General features: G+C 38.1%; 1 protein-coding gene across 1 annotated transcript in view; it reads left to right on the top strand.

The window, feature by feature from the left end:
• The window catches only part of DYNC2H1 (dynein cytoplasmic 2 heavy chain 1), a 362,438-nt gene that overhangs the window by 48,847 nt on the left and 298,135 nt on the right, over nt 1-15,456 (top strand). The window contains 11 exon segments of the mRNA XM_030560509.1: nt 1,055-1,205; nt 2,039-2,241; nt 2,972-3,154; nt 3,394-3,576; nt 6,197-6,420; nt 7,496-7,611; nt 8,621-8,820; nt 9,139-9,403; nt 9,782-9,989; nt 12,548-12,677; nt 13,810-13,965. Of these exon segments, the coding sequence (XP_030416369.1) occupies nt 1,055-1,205; nt 2,039-2,241; nt 2,972-3,154; nt 3,394-3,576; nt 6,197-6,420; nt 7,496-7,611; nt 8,621-8,820; nt 9,139-9,403; nt 9,782-9,989; nt 12,548-12,677; nt 13,810-13,965 (2,019 nt within the window).

A 15,456-nucleotide genomic window follows, 5' to 3' on the forward strand; every position in this document is an offset into this window, starting at 1 on the left:
ACTAGGCAGCCAGTGAGTTTCCTACCTTCCCATGGACAGTTGGGCTCAGGCTCTGGGCTTCAGTCCTGGCGTAGCAGGGCAGCAGGCTCTGGCCACTGGGCTTCAGGTTCTAGTCCCCCATTGCTTCTTCCAGCCCCTCACCCCATCTCCCCTGGCCCCCATTGCCCCCCCGACTCTCCATCCAGGACTTAATTTGTTCCCAGGCTTGGCAGGGCTGAGTAAGTCTGCTGTGAAAAGTGATACTTGTATGTTTGTTAATACCACTTTTCACAACAGACTTACTAGCTAGCAGTAAAGAAATTATAATGATTTGGATGTGTATATGTACATATTTATTTGGCTTTCCTAAAGCTAATTAAGTATTTAGGAAAAAGTGTGAGAGTGGCCACCAGCAAGAATTGGTGGCCGCACTCTGAGGCCACGAAAAATTTGTCCTGAGAACCCCCATGCTTTTAGTCGAGGAAGTGCCTGAGTTAATACCCAGTTTTGGCCAAGATGGTAATTCTCTATTCTTCTGATTATTACTAAGCTACTCACTCTGAGCATATGTTTCAGAGGGCATTGAAGTTTGGTATGAATAAGGGGAGAATATTGTACTGGCAGTGAGTAGCTCTTTTTCACCTCTGGCATATTTTTCGGGAGTGGAATCAAAGGGTAGGAAGGAAAGAGATTTACAAAGTATTAGTGAAATTGGTGAAACAAATCCACATTTCTTCCTACTCATGAACAGTTGTTCTTCAGTACTGTGGAGATCTCCCTCAAGCAACGAGTTTGGCTGAAACATCACAGCTCAGACAATAGGCTGCTATAGTGAATGTACAGTAATCGTAATATTGCACCTAAGGGAATAGCTATACTAAATTATTTTGCAGCTGTTTGTTACATTTTAGTAAGTTTTTAAATTCAATTATATTTGCTCTGGGAGCACCTTTAGAGTAACTATGTTTTTTAAAGGGATAGTGGAGTATTGGCATGATTTATAAATGAGTTGAAAATCTTTTGTCCCTCATGGTTACCTATTTCTAAAACTTTATTTTATTCTTTCTGTCAATAGATTCTTTCCTTGGCAGAACAAATTCAGTTCACTGAAGATGTTGAAACTGCTATCAAAGAACATAACCTGCAGCAGATAGAGTTAGAACTTACGGCTAAACTGGAACATTATACCAGTATAGATACTAGTATGGAAGATCCAGGGAGAGTAGGTATGAAAAATGATCATAAGTGTATAATTCCTTAAAATAAATGTAAGGTGCTAAGTAATCCAATCCTCTGAGCTAGAAATGATATTGAGTGACCTACCAGTAATGGCCAGGTTAGGGATATTTAATATTTCACAGTGAATGTCCTTTGTTTTCCAGATGTTAGTTCTATATTTAACATTATTAGGTAGTCTGAATCTGTTTCCTTTTCAATTTTTATCCATTTCCTTTAACTTGATGTTTTTGTTATTTAATATATTTACTAATAATTTGTCATTACAAAATCTGCTTCTATATCGTTATTTTCATCTTCTGATTTCTAACATTATGTTTCACTGAAACTGGCCAGATACTATTGGATAAACATGATACCATGTCAACACATTCTCTATAAGTCCCGGTGTTTTTTCCCCCTGGTAATATGATATTCGATTGGATTCTGGAGTTATTTCTTGACTTAAATGTAACATCACAAACCTATAAAACACCAATATGATGTGCAGATTGTAATGTGGATCAATACTTATCCTTGTGCATCTGGTCACTCTGTTGAATTCTAGATTAAAGTGTATTGGCTGTTATGCTTTTATCTAGTAACTTTATCAACCTCTCATTTGTATGTTAGTTGCTTTAGTTTTTTAGCTATTTCAAAAGGAGGGTGGATAACCATCTGTCTTGGATTGTTTAGACTCAGCAAATCCTGCATCTTGGTAGGGGGTTAGACTAGATGACCCCGTTATGATTCTATGATTGTAAACAGCAACATAAACTACTTGAAAGTGGCTAAAGGCAATCTTCTTTATGGTGTTTTTGTGAATAATTTTATTTATTTACAGAATCTGGAATCCTTGAGCTCAAGCTTAAAGCACTGATTCTTGATATTATTCATAACATTGATGTGGTGAAGCAGCTAAATCAAGCCCAGATTAATAGTGTTGATGACTGGGTGTGGAAGAAACAACTCAGATTCTATCTGAAAGACCAAAAATGTTACATTCAAATGGTAGATGCTGAACTCCAGTATACCTATGAATATCAGGTATGGGTTTTTTTAATTCTATTTTTGTTGGCTTTTAAATGTGTGTGGTGCTCACCTTTCAGTTCTGGGAGGCAGCTTTATCTCCACAATTGCTTCCACATGGCTTCCATTTTGTCAGTTGTCATTTTATGATGCTGTTTTGTAGAAAATATTGAAAAGTGGTGTATTGGTGTTTCTTCAATCTTGAGATGCTTCTTATCTCCAAATACCTGTGATACGGAATTTTTGAGTTTACTGCTGAATTGGTGGATTTATATGGCTTTTATATTAAAGTGAAGAACATAGTATGATTCTTACTTTCTCATTTATGTCAGTGCTAGGTAAAATGCCAAATGCGGACAAAATGATAACTTGAAATAAATTTTGGGATGTATTTAAATTGAATCAAATGTTTGATTAACAATATGGAACAAATTATGCTCTTGGGTATATGAAGGCAATGTTTGTTGAAGTCTATGAGGGAGAGAATATAGCAGGTGTTTCCCTTTTTTGAGCCTCTATCTGTGGTGCATAAAGGATTGCATAACACTTTGGGAATAGTTCTAACAGAATTTATGAATGTAATACAAAAATTGTATGGCCCCAAGTATAGTCCTCAGACTTGGGCAGCTAGTAATCTGGATTTCTGTGCTTCTGTGTTATCTTCATTATGTCCAAACTGAGTGAAATGCTAACTTATTGACCTTGTTTCTGTGTATTAATCCATACAGTATATCTTTTGTTTCTACAGGGTAATTCCCCGAAACTTGTTTATACACCATTGACAGATAAGTGCTACTTAACTCTTACTCAGGCTATGAAGATGGGCCTCGGAGGAAATCCTTATGGGCCAGCTGGAACTGGAAAAACAGAATCAGTAAAGGCTTTGGGTGGACTTCTTGGAAGACAAGTTTTAGTTTTTAATTGTGATGAGGTGAAGAAATGTGCATATTTATATATTTTAGGCGACGAGTATCTATTCAATATGGATTTAAAGAACAATTTAAAACAAAACTTTGAGTGTAATTTAATGGAGTTTTTCATTTATAATCAAATAGAAATTTTAGGATCTTTGCATTTGCAATAAGAGACTTCATAGCAGAACTAGGAAGAAAATATTCATTGATTGATTCCATGGTATTTAACATATAAATAATGTTCTTTTATTTTAAGGGTATTGACGTGAAGTCGATGGGTCGTATTTTTGTTGGTTTGGTGAAGTGTGGTGCCTGGGGATGTTTCGATGAGTTCAATAGGCTGGAGGAGGCAGTATTGTCTGCAGTGTCCATGCAAATTCAGACAATTCAGCATGCTTTGAAGAAGCATAGACCTGTATGTGAACTACTTGGCAAGGAGGTATAGAACAGCATTTTTTGTTGTTGTTGAAAACTGTTCAAATTTTGTCACTAATATCAAGTGTCTTCTGAAAACCCTGTAAACCTTTGTATTGTTAACAAGTATACCATTTTTAGGTTCAATATATAAATCCCACATACATAAGGAAGATCTTTGCCCAACATTTCTGATATTATTTTATAGAGACACAAGGAGGCTAATATCTTTATTGTACCAACTTCTTTTGGTGAGTGAGGCAAGCTTTTGAGCTACACAGAGATCTTCCTCAGGTCTGGGAAAGGTACTTAGAGTGTTACAACTCAATACAAGGTTGAACAGATAGATTAGCATAAGTAGTTAACACATATTCTAAGGCAGAGTTTCTCAACATGTGTGTCTGGACCCAAAATTGGATCGCCAGAGTGTTTCAAAGGGTTGCATGGTGGCTTCTGTCTGACAGAGCTGGGTGGTCTCCCCTCTCTGCTCCAAGCACTGCAACCTCTGGCGTCCCAGCACCACTTAGGTTTGGCCCAGCCGTCATGAGGATGGAAGTCCAGGTAGCAGATTTGTGTGAATGGCACTGTAATCGCATGAGCTGGGTCACAACTCCACTCACACAAATTTGGTCCAGTCAAGGGATGGGACCAAACCTGAGCAGTGCTGCAACCCCAGAGAGCCAAAGTCAGTCAGCTCCACAGCACAGGAGCTGCAGGAGCTGCCACTGTGGGCTGAGTGTGGGCAGGATCCAAACGAAATCACCCAAGTCGGGGCTGTAACCAGAGTGGGGCAGTAACCCAGGGTGCAAAGCCGTGGGAGTAGCTCAAGCCAGCCCTGCTCTGCAGGGCTTGGTGAGGCCAGCCTGGCATGGCAGCGCTCAGAGAGGGAGTGCCACTTCCATCCTGTGACTCATCTTAGCAGGCCACCCTTCCTGTTTGGGTCGGGAAGCACACCCAAGAAACATTGGGTGGGGGGCATGGGAACCCATGTGATTCTCCCCCTTCCCCTCACATTCTGCCTCTGGTAGGAGGCACAAATATGTTTTGTTTCCCCGGGCACTAAAATACCTAGTTACATCTCTGTCCCAGGACCTCAACCAGCAGACTATTTATTGGGTCATGACAGGCCATAAACATTTACAAATGGGTCCTGAGTCCACTGTTCTAAAGGATCATTCAAGGTGAAGTGCCTGTTAACACCTCTGTAATCATAGGATAAATTATTATAATAAGCCATGAATCCAGTGTCTTTATTAAGACCATGATTTTTAGTGTCTAGCAAAGTTATGAATTTAAGTTCCCAGGCTTGTCTTTTGAAAGTGTTGTGCAGGTTTCTTTTGAGAATGAGGACAGACAGGTCAGATATAGAGTGAATGCTTTATGAAGTCTGGGTTGTAGTTGTTTATACACCATACACAAACAAACAACTACAACCCAGACTCAATGGGAATCCATCCTGAAAGAAATCTTTCCTGAATCCCCTCTTCTGGCCTTCAAACAACCTCCCAGCCTCTCCAACCTCATCATCAGAAGCAAGCTCCTCATAGACGAGGACACACCAACTCAAAGTGGCACCAGACCTGCCAGAATAATAGATGCAAAACCTGCAGACATATCTTCACTTCTGCAATGATCAACAACCCCCACAACACACCTTTCAAGATCCCTGAATCCTACACATGACTGTTCCAGTGCACTAAATGCCCCAATAACAACTCTGGTGGAAACAGACAGTCACTATGCTCTCACATGAACTCACGTAGGAAAATGATAAAAGACAAAATACCATATCACTTGTGGGGAAGCACACTTTCACAAAGCGATGACTCTATAGTTGACCTGTCTGTCCTCATCCTCAAAAGAAACCTGCACACCACCATTAAAGGACGAGTCTGGGAGGTTCGATTCATAAGTTTGCTAGACGTTAAAAATCATGGTCTTAATAAAGACACTGGATTCATGGCTTATTACAACAATTTGTAACCCACTAACCCTCCTTTTTATCCTATGACTACAGGGATGTTAATGGGCCATTTCACCTTGAATGACCCCTTAGCACATAGTTTGACATAAGTAGTTAGATTATCTGTTTGATCAAGTATTTAACTGTGACACTCTGAGGCTTGTCTACGGTACCTGTTGGATTGGCAGGCAGTGATTGATTCAGCGGGGGTCAATTTATACGCGATAAATTGACCACTGCGCGCTCTCCCGTTGACTCTGGTTTTCCACTAGAACGAGACACGTCAACGGAGTCGACAGGAGAACGTCAGCTGTCGATTTACCACAGTGAAGACATGACAGTAAGTAGATCCAAGTATGTTGACTTCAGCTACGCTATTCATGTAGCTGAATTTGCATATCTTAGAGCGACCCCACGCGGTAGTGTAGCCAAGCCATGAGTAACTTTCCTAGACCTGAGGAAGAGCTCTTGAAAGCTTGTCTCTCTCAACCAACAGAAGTTGGTCCACTAGAAGATATGACCTCGCCCACCTTATCTCTCTACTATCCTGGGACTGACAAAGCTACACCAGCACAGCATATAGTGGTATTTTACAGTGTTCTAATTACATGAGTTATTTCATACTTAAGGATATAGAGGTGAAAATATTATTTTTTTGACAATATATTGATTTTAATGCCAGGTTGAAATGGATCATAATTCTGGAATTTTCATCACTATGAATCCTGCTGGAAAAGGTTATGGAGGAAGACAAAAACTGCCTGATAACCTCAAACAGCTTTTTAGGCCAGTTGCTATGACTCGTCCAGATAATGAACTCATTGCGGAAGTTATTCTGTATTCAGAAGGTTTTAAAGAGGCTAAAACCCTTGGCAGAAAGTTGGTGGCTATTTTTAATCTAGCCAGGTAAGCACATTTTGTTCCATTAATCATGTTTGTGTCAATATATAGCTTTTGTCTTTTGCGATCTATAGTACTTCCCCCTCATGTTATGTCACTTTACCTTCCTTACATTTCAGTCCATTCAATACCAAACCTTGAAAAGATTGATATAGAAATCTTTTAAACATTGTTCCTGTATGTTTTCTCTGATCTTTATGAAATGGACACTCCAGAAATCACCTTCATAAAGCTATATACCATAAGCAACATAGAGCTACTGTCTCATGCCTATAGTCTCCTTAAGCTGTTTTACATTGAACAAGAATATCTTATATTTGAATGCTACCAAACACGGTTCTCCAAAATTAGTAATATGTAAATCTGTCAGAATAAAACACAGCTTGAATTTTATTGAGATGCACTGCTTTGTATTTAAGTAAAAATGTAAGAATACAGGAACTGCAGTTATAATCCCATGATGGGAAAATATTGCTTGCTTAAGACCCTGACTGTTTCCTTCCTTTATGTTGGCATCTTGAATATAAATGTAATTTTCTCTTTAATAGGTAAGAAAAGTATTAAAATAAACATTTTTCAAGTTCATATATGATACCTTTATTAATTTCTCTCTGCTATATACTCTTTTTTGTTCTTTTTTCTTCTTCTGCTTCCCATTTGTTTGTCTGAATGGGAGCACATGGTTATTTTCCTGAGTGTGCAGTGCTGCCATAAAAATCATGTACCTGTGATTTTTTTCGAGGAGTAGCTGACATCCAAGTAACCACAATGGCACTTTTTCATTTGTGTGCCTATTGGAAAAACCCTGGGAGGGAACTATTAGAGGTCCTATTTTAAAACAATTATTATTATTATCTAGTTTTTGAAGAAACTGCCTCTCTGAAAGTTTGGAAACACGCAACTTCATGTGTATCTATCTCTGAAGTTCAAGAAAAATGGTAGTGTTTGTGGCCAGTATATTATTTTCTAATGGCTCTGATTTTCAGAAAAATGTATAATGTCAATTCCTCAATGATCAGCTACAAGTACTGGAGTTTCAACTGTTACAGCCTATTACAATATTAATATTTTAAAAACATAGGGAGCTTTTGACACCCCAGCAACACTATGACTGGGGCTTAAGAGCAATGAAGACTGCTCTGAGAGGATGTGGCAATCTCCTTCGTCACCTGAAGAAAAATGGAATGAAGGAAAAAAGTAAGATTGACTATGCCAAGGGTTGGTTCGCTTTTGATCAATCAAGGTGTTATATTGAAATAAATATCTACAGCCTTCTTGTTCATTCAAGTACCAAGTTATATGCCCTGGAACTGTAGGAAGCCAGACTATTCAAAAAAGGATAAGCCTCTATGAAAGCCCTTCTGAATCAGAGCCTTCCCAAATACAAATAAATAATTAAATAACCCACAGAAACTCAGGGCACATAATTTGCGGAGTTGGCAAGTTGAAAAGAGAACTCTTGCATATGAAGTCTCAATTACTCTTGGATTACCGTATCTAATTCTGACTGAGTACTGCTAACTAGAGCACCGAGACCAGATGGTATTTTATTGGATGGGAATGTTGTGTATTATAAAAAAGTGTGTTTGAGTGGGTGGTGATTTTCTCTCTATGTTTGTGGGAGAGTTGGGGGCAGAGGTTTAAAGTGGATGAGGAGTTTAAATGTTTGGGACATGAATATTGCTTCTTTGATGCTTTAAGAAATGACAGATCTGCTCTGACTGTTCCTGGGGTTATTAGAGGCAACCCTTGTTTTCCCATTAGATATAAAAAGCAAATAGCTAACAAACAACTAATAATCGACTTCAGGAATTCATCTGTCAGTTGAAAACACACCGACAACATATGTTAGGATATTTCCCCTTCAAAGTTCTTTCTTAGCTGACTACTATCCAGTCAGGATAGAGACACCCTGCATATTAGGACATCTAGAAATTCCCACAGCATATAATCAGTCTGGCATGAATTATCATTTTCAAGAACCCAGTTATATACAAAAGTTGTGATGGGTACACTAAGAGTCTGTCCCTTTGTAACTTAAGACTCAGAAGTTCTATATGCTACTAATGCTAATTTCCCACCTAAAATCATAATCCCTTGTGATGCCAAAAAACAACCTGTGATACCAAGAAACAATTCCCACTATGACTTCAGGTGGTGATATCTCAGCTGTGGAAATAAATGTAAACTGAACTTTCTTTTGCAGTTAATGAAAGCCATATTGTGGTCCAAGCTTTGCGCCTCAATACCATGTCAAAGCTTACATTTGCAGACTGTGCCCGGTTTGATGCATTGGTTAAAGATGTGTTCCCTGGCATTGGTTTTAAGGATGTAGAATATGCTGAATTAACCACTTCTTTACAACAAGTCTTTGAGGAAGCCAATTTGGAAATTATAAACACCCAGGTAAATATGAAGTATAAGCATAAACCAAGTTTAGATGTTATGAGTTAAGAGTCTCAGTGAGGCTTGAGTTGGTAATCTATTAATTTTTATTTAGTTACCTTCAGCCTTTTAATGTTTATAATGTGAGCCCTTGATTTGTTTGAATACAAACATTTTTTTATTCTTTGCTTCTGCACCTACAAGTTCCTAAAATAAATTTAAATTAAGGGAAGAGGATGACAGTATACAAAATCAAACAGGAATGTGTGAAATTAGGATTAGAGAACAAGTTTGATTTAATGCTTAACCTCCTATAACCGCTATTTCTTTTTTATACAGATCAAGAAAGCTTTGGAATTGTATGAACAGCTACGTCAGAGAATGGGTGTGGTTATTGTAGGTCCGAGTGGTGCAGGTAAATCAACGCTTTGGCAGATGTTAAGGACAGCGCTTGGTAAAACTGGCAAAGTGGTGAAACAATATACTATGAATCCCAAAGCTATGCCTCGACATCAGTTACTAGGTCACATTGACATGGATACCAGGGAGTGGTCTGATGGTGTGCTTACAAGCAGTGCTCGACAAGTGGTACGAGAACCGCAAGGTATGTCAATCCAGAAGCCTGTGTTGTGCTCAACATGCTGAAATAAACTTTATTTTTTTTGTTCATATTTTGACAATATGCTCATTTAAAATTGTTGAAAGTGGCCAGTGTAAGGTCAAAAAGGCTTACGGCAATACCATTGTCAAGTACCTCAGTTTGTAATTTCCAAGTTAGTGTAATATGAAAATAAATGGCATGCAATATGCATCAGAAGGTGAAGAATGTGAGGAATATTTAAAGAGGTTATATGTAAAGCATATAAAACTAATAAATTATAATTGTCATAGAGAATGAAAAATGGTTAGAAATTTAGCAAGCCTTCATATTCTTTAAGTTTTTCCAGTAGATTTGTTGTTTTGTATTTTTATTTGTAAGTAGATGTTAACTCATGGATAATCTGTGATGGTGACATCGACCCTGAGTGGATTGAGTCTTTGAATTCTGTCCTGGATGACAATCGATTACTCACTATGCCCAGTGGAGAAAGAATTCAGTTTGGCCCAAATGTAAACTTTGTATTTGAAACACATGATCTGAGTTGTGCCTCTCCTGCCACAATTTCACGGATGGGAATGATCTTCCTGAGGTGAGACACAAAGGTGAAATTTATATAACTTATTTGTCATTGTGAATAGTTATTAACTTTTTAAAACCCTATTGTGTCAGTTGTGTTTGGCTGTGATAGGTTAGTGTATGACTTTCTATATATATATAGTCCCTTTACAGAGTTTCAGCAACATGCTTAAACTTCTTCCAATTTTATTTTCCTTCTAGCTTTGCACCTTTTTGTGCATTTTCATTTGCTTATTGATAATATCATAGAAATGTGGGATTGAAAGGGACCTCAAGAGGTGATCGAGCCCAATCCCCTGTGCTGAGACAGGACCAAATAGACCTAGACTATCCCTGACAGGTGTTTGTTTAACCTGTTCTTAAAAACCTACATTGATTGGGGATTCAACAACCTCCCTTGAAGCTTATTCCAGAGCATAATTCCCCTACAGATAAGTGTTTCCTAATATCTAACCTAAATCTCCTGTGCTTCAGAATAAGCCCATTACTTCATTTCCTAACTCCAGTGGACATGGAAAATGGTTGATCTCCATTCTCATTATAACATTCCTTAACATATTTGAAGACTATTGGGTCCCCCCTCGTCTTCTTTTTTCAAGACTAAATGTGCCAAGTTTTTTAACCTTTCCTCATTTGCCAGGTTTTAAAACCTTTTTATCATTTTTGCTGCTCTCTTCTGGACTCTTTCCAGTTTGTCCACAACTTCCCTAAAGCGTGGCACCCAGAATGAACACAATACTCGAGCTGAGGTCTCTCAAGTGCTAAGTAGAGTTTGACAGTTACTTCTCTTGTCTTACATATAACAATCCTGTTAATACACCAGTGAATAACATTAGCCTTTTTTGCAGCTGCATCACATTGCTGATTCACATTCAATTTGTGATCCATTCCATTATATCCCCAAGATTCTTTTCAGCTGTAGTACCGGCTAGCCACTTATTCTCCGTTTTGTAGTTGTGTGTTTGAGTCGTCTTTCTTGAATGTAGTTCTTTATGCTTGTCTTTATTGAATTTCATCTTGTTGATTTGAGACCAATTCTCCAGTTTGTCAAAGGACTAATCCTGTCCTCCAAAGTGCTTGCAAGCCCTCCCAGCCTGATGTCATTTGCAAATTTTATAAGCATACTCTTCACTCCATTATCCAAGTCATTAATGAAAATATTTAATAGTACCAAACCCAGGACTGATCCCTGCAGGACCCCGCTAGATACACTCTCCCAGTTTGACAGTGAGACATTAATCATTGCTTTTTGAGTATGGTCTTGCAACCAGTTGTGCACCCACATTATAGTAATTTCACCTAGATCACATTTCCCTACTTTGTTTATAAAAATATCATGTGGAACTGTATCTGAAGCCTTAATAAAATCAAGCTATATCATGTCTACTGCTTCTCCCCCTATTCTCTAGGTCAGTAACCTAGTCAAAGAAGGAAATGAGGTTGATTTGGCATGATTTGTTCTTGACAGATCCATAGTGGGTATTTCTTGTAACCATATAATCCTCATGATGCTTACAGATTGGTTGTTTAATAATTTGTTCCAGTATATCTTTCCAGGTATAAAAGTTAGGCTGACAAGTCTGTAATTTCCTTTTTTAAGTTAATTTTTATGAATGGTATTTTATTTTATTATTATAAAACTGATGATTTCATTGTAATGCTAACCTCTGAAAATGTTCATTTACGCTGAGTAGGTGGAGTTGTCTGTATAGATGTTACCTGTATTTGCCTTTTTATCTCTGAAGTCAGGTTTTTCATCTGTTAGCTTGTAACCTACCACTGTATTTGTAAAGAATCCTGTGGCACCTTATAGACTAACAGACATTTTGGAGCATGAGCTTTCGTGGGTGAATACCCACTTCCTCAGATGCAACACGGCTACCCCTCTGATACTTGACACTGTATTTGTGACTCCTGAATGTCTCCAGTCAGTCTCTTTGCACTTTACTGACTATGGTCAGTAAAGCCTCGTAGGGAAGGGCTGTTTTTTGCCCTACACCTTTCACCAAATACCCCATGTCATATCTTTTGCGCCTTTCTTTCTCTCACCAAAGGTCAGAAGTTTGTTTCTCTGACTCAGAGACTGGGTTGCTTTAAATTGCCTGTAAACACTATTAGACCCCCAAATATTTTAAAGCAAAATTTATTAGAAAAAATGAAAGAAAATTGCACTGAATCAAAATTAAACCACTGTCCATTTCTTGTAATTACAGAAATCAGAAAATAAATGCTCAAATCTGCCCAGTCAGTTTCACATAGTATTAGAGCATTATTTTGACATTTGACAGTAATAATAAAGATACTCCATTTCTAGTTTGCATCTTTTTTCTGCATCTTAGTGCTTTTTATTCAAGAGCATACATTTTCTGACCCCTTTTTTACTGAAAGGCAAATTTAAATATAGAGAGGTTAAATGACTGGTCTGAATTCATACAGTGGCTCATTGGGAGAGCTGAGAACACAACCCTGGCCTCTTAACTCAGTCATCTTGCTTGAGCATTTAGATCATACTGCATCCATCTGCGTGGATGTTTTTGTTTTTGTTTTAATCTGAAGTATGTCTTGTTCTAGTGATGAAGATACGGATCTTAATTCTTTGATAAAATCTTGGCTAAGAAACCAGCCTGAAGAATGCAGACATAATCTTGAAAATTGGATTGGGAACTATTTTGAAAAGGCATTAAACTGGGTTCTAAAACAGGTGAGTAACTCACAAAATCTTAATAACTTTCTGGCTTTTATTCAAATTTATGAACTTGGTGTAGATGTCAGCCAGAATTTTTAAATGTGGTCTCTAAAGTTAGGCATCTAAATAAGGGATCTGATTTTTTCGAGATGCTAAGATCCCAGAGCTTCCATTGACTAATCATGGATTTAGGTATCTAAATTTAGGCTCAGAAAATTTGAAATTTCTGCCCAAAATCCTAATCAGAAAGGCATGTGCTTTGCTAGGCTTGAGGAAAAATTAATAATGTTATAAGTCATTAAATAATTCTACGTAGGCAGGAACCTCTGCAAGCTTTTCTTTACAGAGATTTCCCTTCATTTGTGCTATCTAGGGGAAAGGGAAGTGGGCAGGATGTCCTGAAAACCCAGGGATCCCAGATGGGAGTCTATTACCATGCATATAGACTGCTTGTGTCTCTGTGCTTGCTTTGTGATTCCTGTGGCTCTACTACCCCTCCATGGCTTCATACCCCTCACAGTGGAGCCATGCAGGCCTTGTGCAGCTGGCCTCTCTTCTGTGGAACTTCCTTTAAGAGGGATCCCAAATGCTGAGGGGCAATCTTGCTATATTTCCTTGGAGAATCTACATAGCTTGATGTGGATTAAGATGTGTTTCTCCCATAGCTGTTTCTTTCCTCCATGCAGATTTCTACACTTGTGTGGGATTAAAGAAAAGGGGCACACTGTTGCAGAAGCAGTTGTTTCCCCACCCCATTCTATGGGGGAGAGTGAGATCCACACATGGAGAGTCCCTTCTGGGCACATATCTCCATTGCACAATTGTGCACATTTCTTTGCAGTCGGTAGGCTAATAACATCTAAAATAGAAGGATGACCGAGCATGAGAACTGATAAATCGTAAGTAGGTTTGGTATAAGAGTCAGAAGTAAATGTTTAAAAAGCAAGTGATTGGAAATGGATCACCTCTTCTAGACCTGAATGGATCAAATTTTCTACCAATTTTAGAAGTCTAAAGGTGGCTCCTAATAGCAATGAAACTGACATATTTACTTGCACCATAACTCATTTAGTTATTGCTAGAAGTTTGTTTAAAGTTATATTATTATTATAAGTTATTATACACTATTATAAATTCCAATTTACAGAATGACTATGTGGTAGAAACAAGTCTAGTTGGCACTGTGATGAATGGGTTGTCTCATCTCCGTGGATGCACTGATCGTGGACAATTTATTATTAGCTTAATGCGGGGTCTTGGTGGAAATCTCAACATGAAATCACGACTGGAATTTACAAAAGAGGTAATAATCTTTTTCTATTTTATCTCAAACTATGAGATGAATAAAACAGAAATTTTGATTTTGCTATGGTTTCAGAGTATAAAAGTAGAATAAGAGTTAGTCGCTGCCTCAGTAAATTTATAATCTAATTTGAGATTAGGTGGAGGGAAATAGATCAACCATAGGGAGGCAGATTTATGTGTCCTTGGTAGATAGATGGTAGTCAAATACATGAGAGTGGTCAAGAACACTTATAGATAAGGTCCAAAGAGAGAAGGAGACAAAAGATGAAGGCCTGTGGGAAGCCCATGGAAAAGGGGAGAAGGGAAGAGGAGGAGACTCCATCCAATGAGACTTTGAAGGTGCCATCACTGAGGTAGAATGAGAATTGTGAGAGGATGAGATCACAAAAGCCAAAGGGGTTATAGGATTTCAAGAACTAGGGAGTGATCGAGTGTGTTGAATGCCACTGAGAGGTCAAGCAGGATGAGTAAGGAACACAGGTTCTGGAATTTAGCCATGGTTGCACATGAGTAACTTAACCCATGTGAGTTGTCCCATTGGTGTTAATTAGACTACTCATATTAATAAAGTTGCTTATGTGTATAAGGACTTCCAAAATTGGGCCCTAAATTAATTCTGACGATATCATATTGTTTTGTTGCAAATGATGCATGTGCATTTTTTGGAAGATAAAGGAAGGTTTTTAGTCAGGAGCATAGGATATCAGCTGTGGATTAAATACTTCATTCCTCCCAGCTCTTCAACATGTGGAGACGATCATAATTTCTTCAAAAAAAATAAGTGGGTATACTGTTGCCTCCCAAAAGTGTTTATTCACATGTACATACTTCAGAACAGTCCAGTCCCATCCCTCCTTACATTTCCATTTCTTTGATCACAAACATATTCCATTTTATTATAGGTGGAGCTGGTTCTATCATCTATCCTTAAAGTTGCCTAACATTTTCTATTACAGAACTTAGGTTTCAGTTGCTTTTATCTTTGACAAACATCACTTGTTCATGCTGAAATTTTCAGTATTGGGTGTTTGCCTAAGGCTGATTTCTTTTGGGAAAGTTTCAGCTGAAACAATTTAGTCATTTCTGAGGATGAAATTATGTGTCTTTTTTTATGTTAAAAACATTCTTACAATTGTTTCATTCAGGTCCAATACTGCTAAACTTACTGCTTCCATGATCTGAAATTTGGCAGGGGGCATCACCCTGATGAGAAGGATGTGCCTTTTGTCATCTCCATGAAAACTTGCCCAAATTTGGCCAAACTGTAAGCCTCCAAATATCTCAGTTCTCATATGTTCCATAGAGATTTGTTGTAATTTGGCAGATATGTTCTCTGAAGATCCTCTATGTGCTAGGCATGCTGCAGCTCAAGGCTGTCGCACTAAGCAGGACTTCTCTTAATAACCCATAATTTCTCTTGTTAGGACAGCATAGTTTGTGCAGCCACACTTTTTTAGCCCAGGATAACATGAAGTGATTTACGATTGTA

The sequence above is a fragment of the Gopherus evgoodei genome, chromosome 1 (genome assembly GCF_007399415.2).
Source record: "Gopherus evgoodei ecotype Sinaloan lineage chromosome 1, rGopEvg1_v1.p, whole genome shotgun sequence".
Classification (NCBI taxonomy): domain Eukaryota; kingdom Metazoa; phylum Chordata; order Testudines; family Testudinidae; genus Gopherus; species Gopherus evgoodei.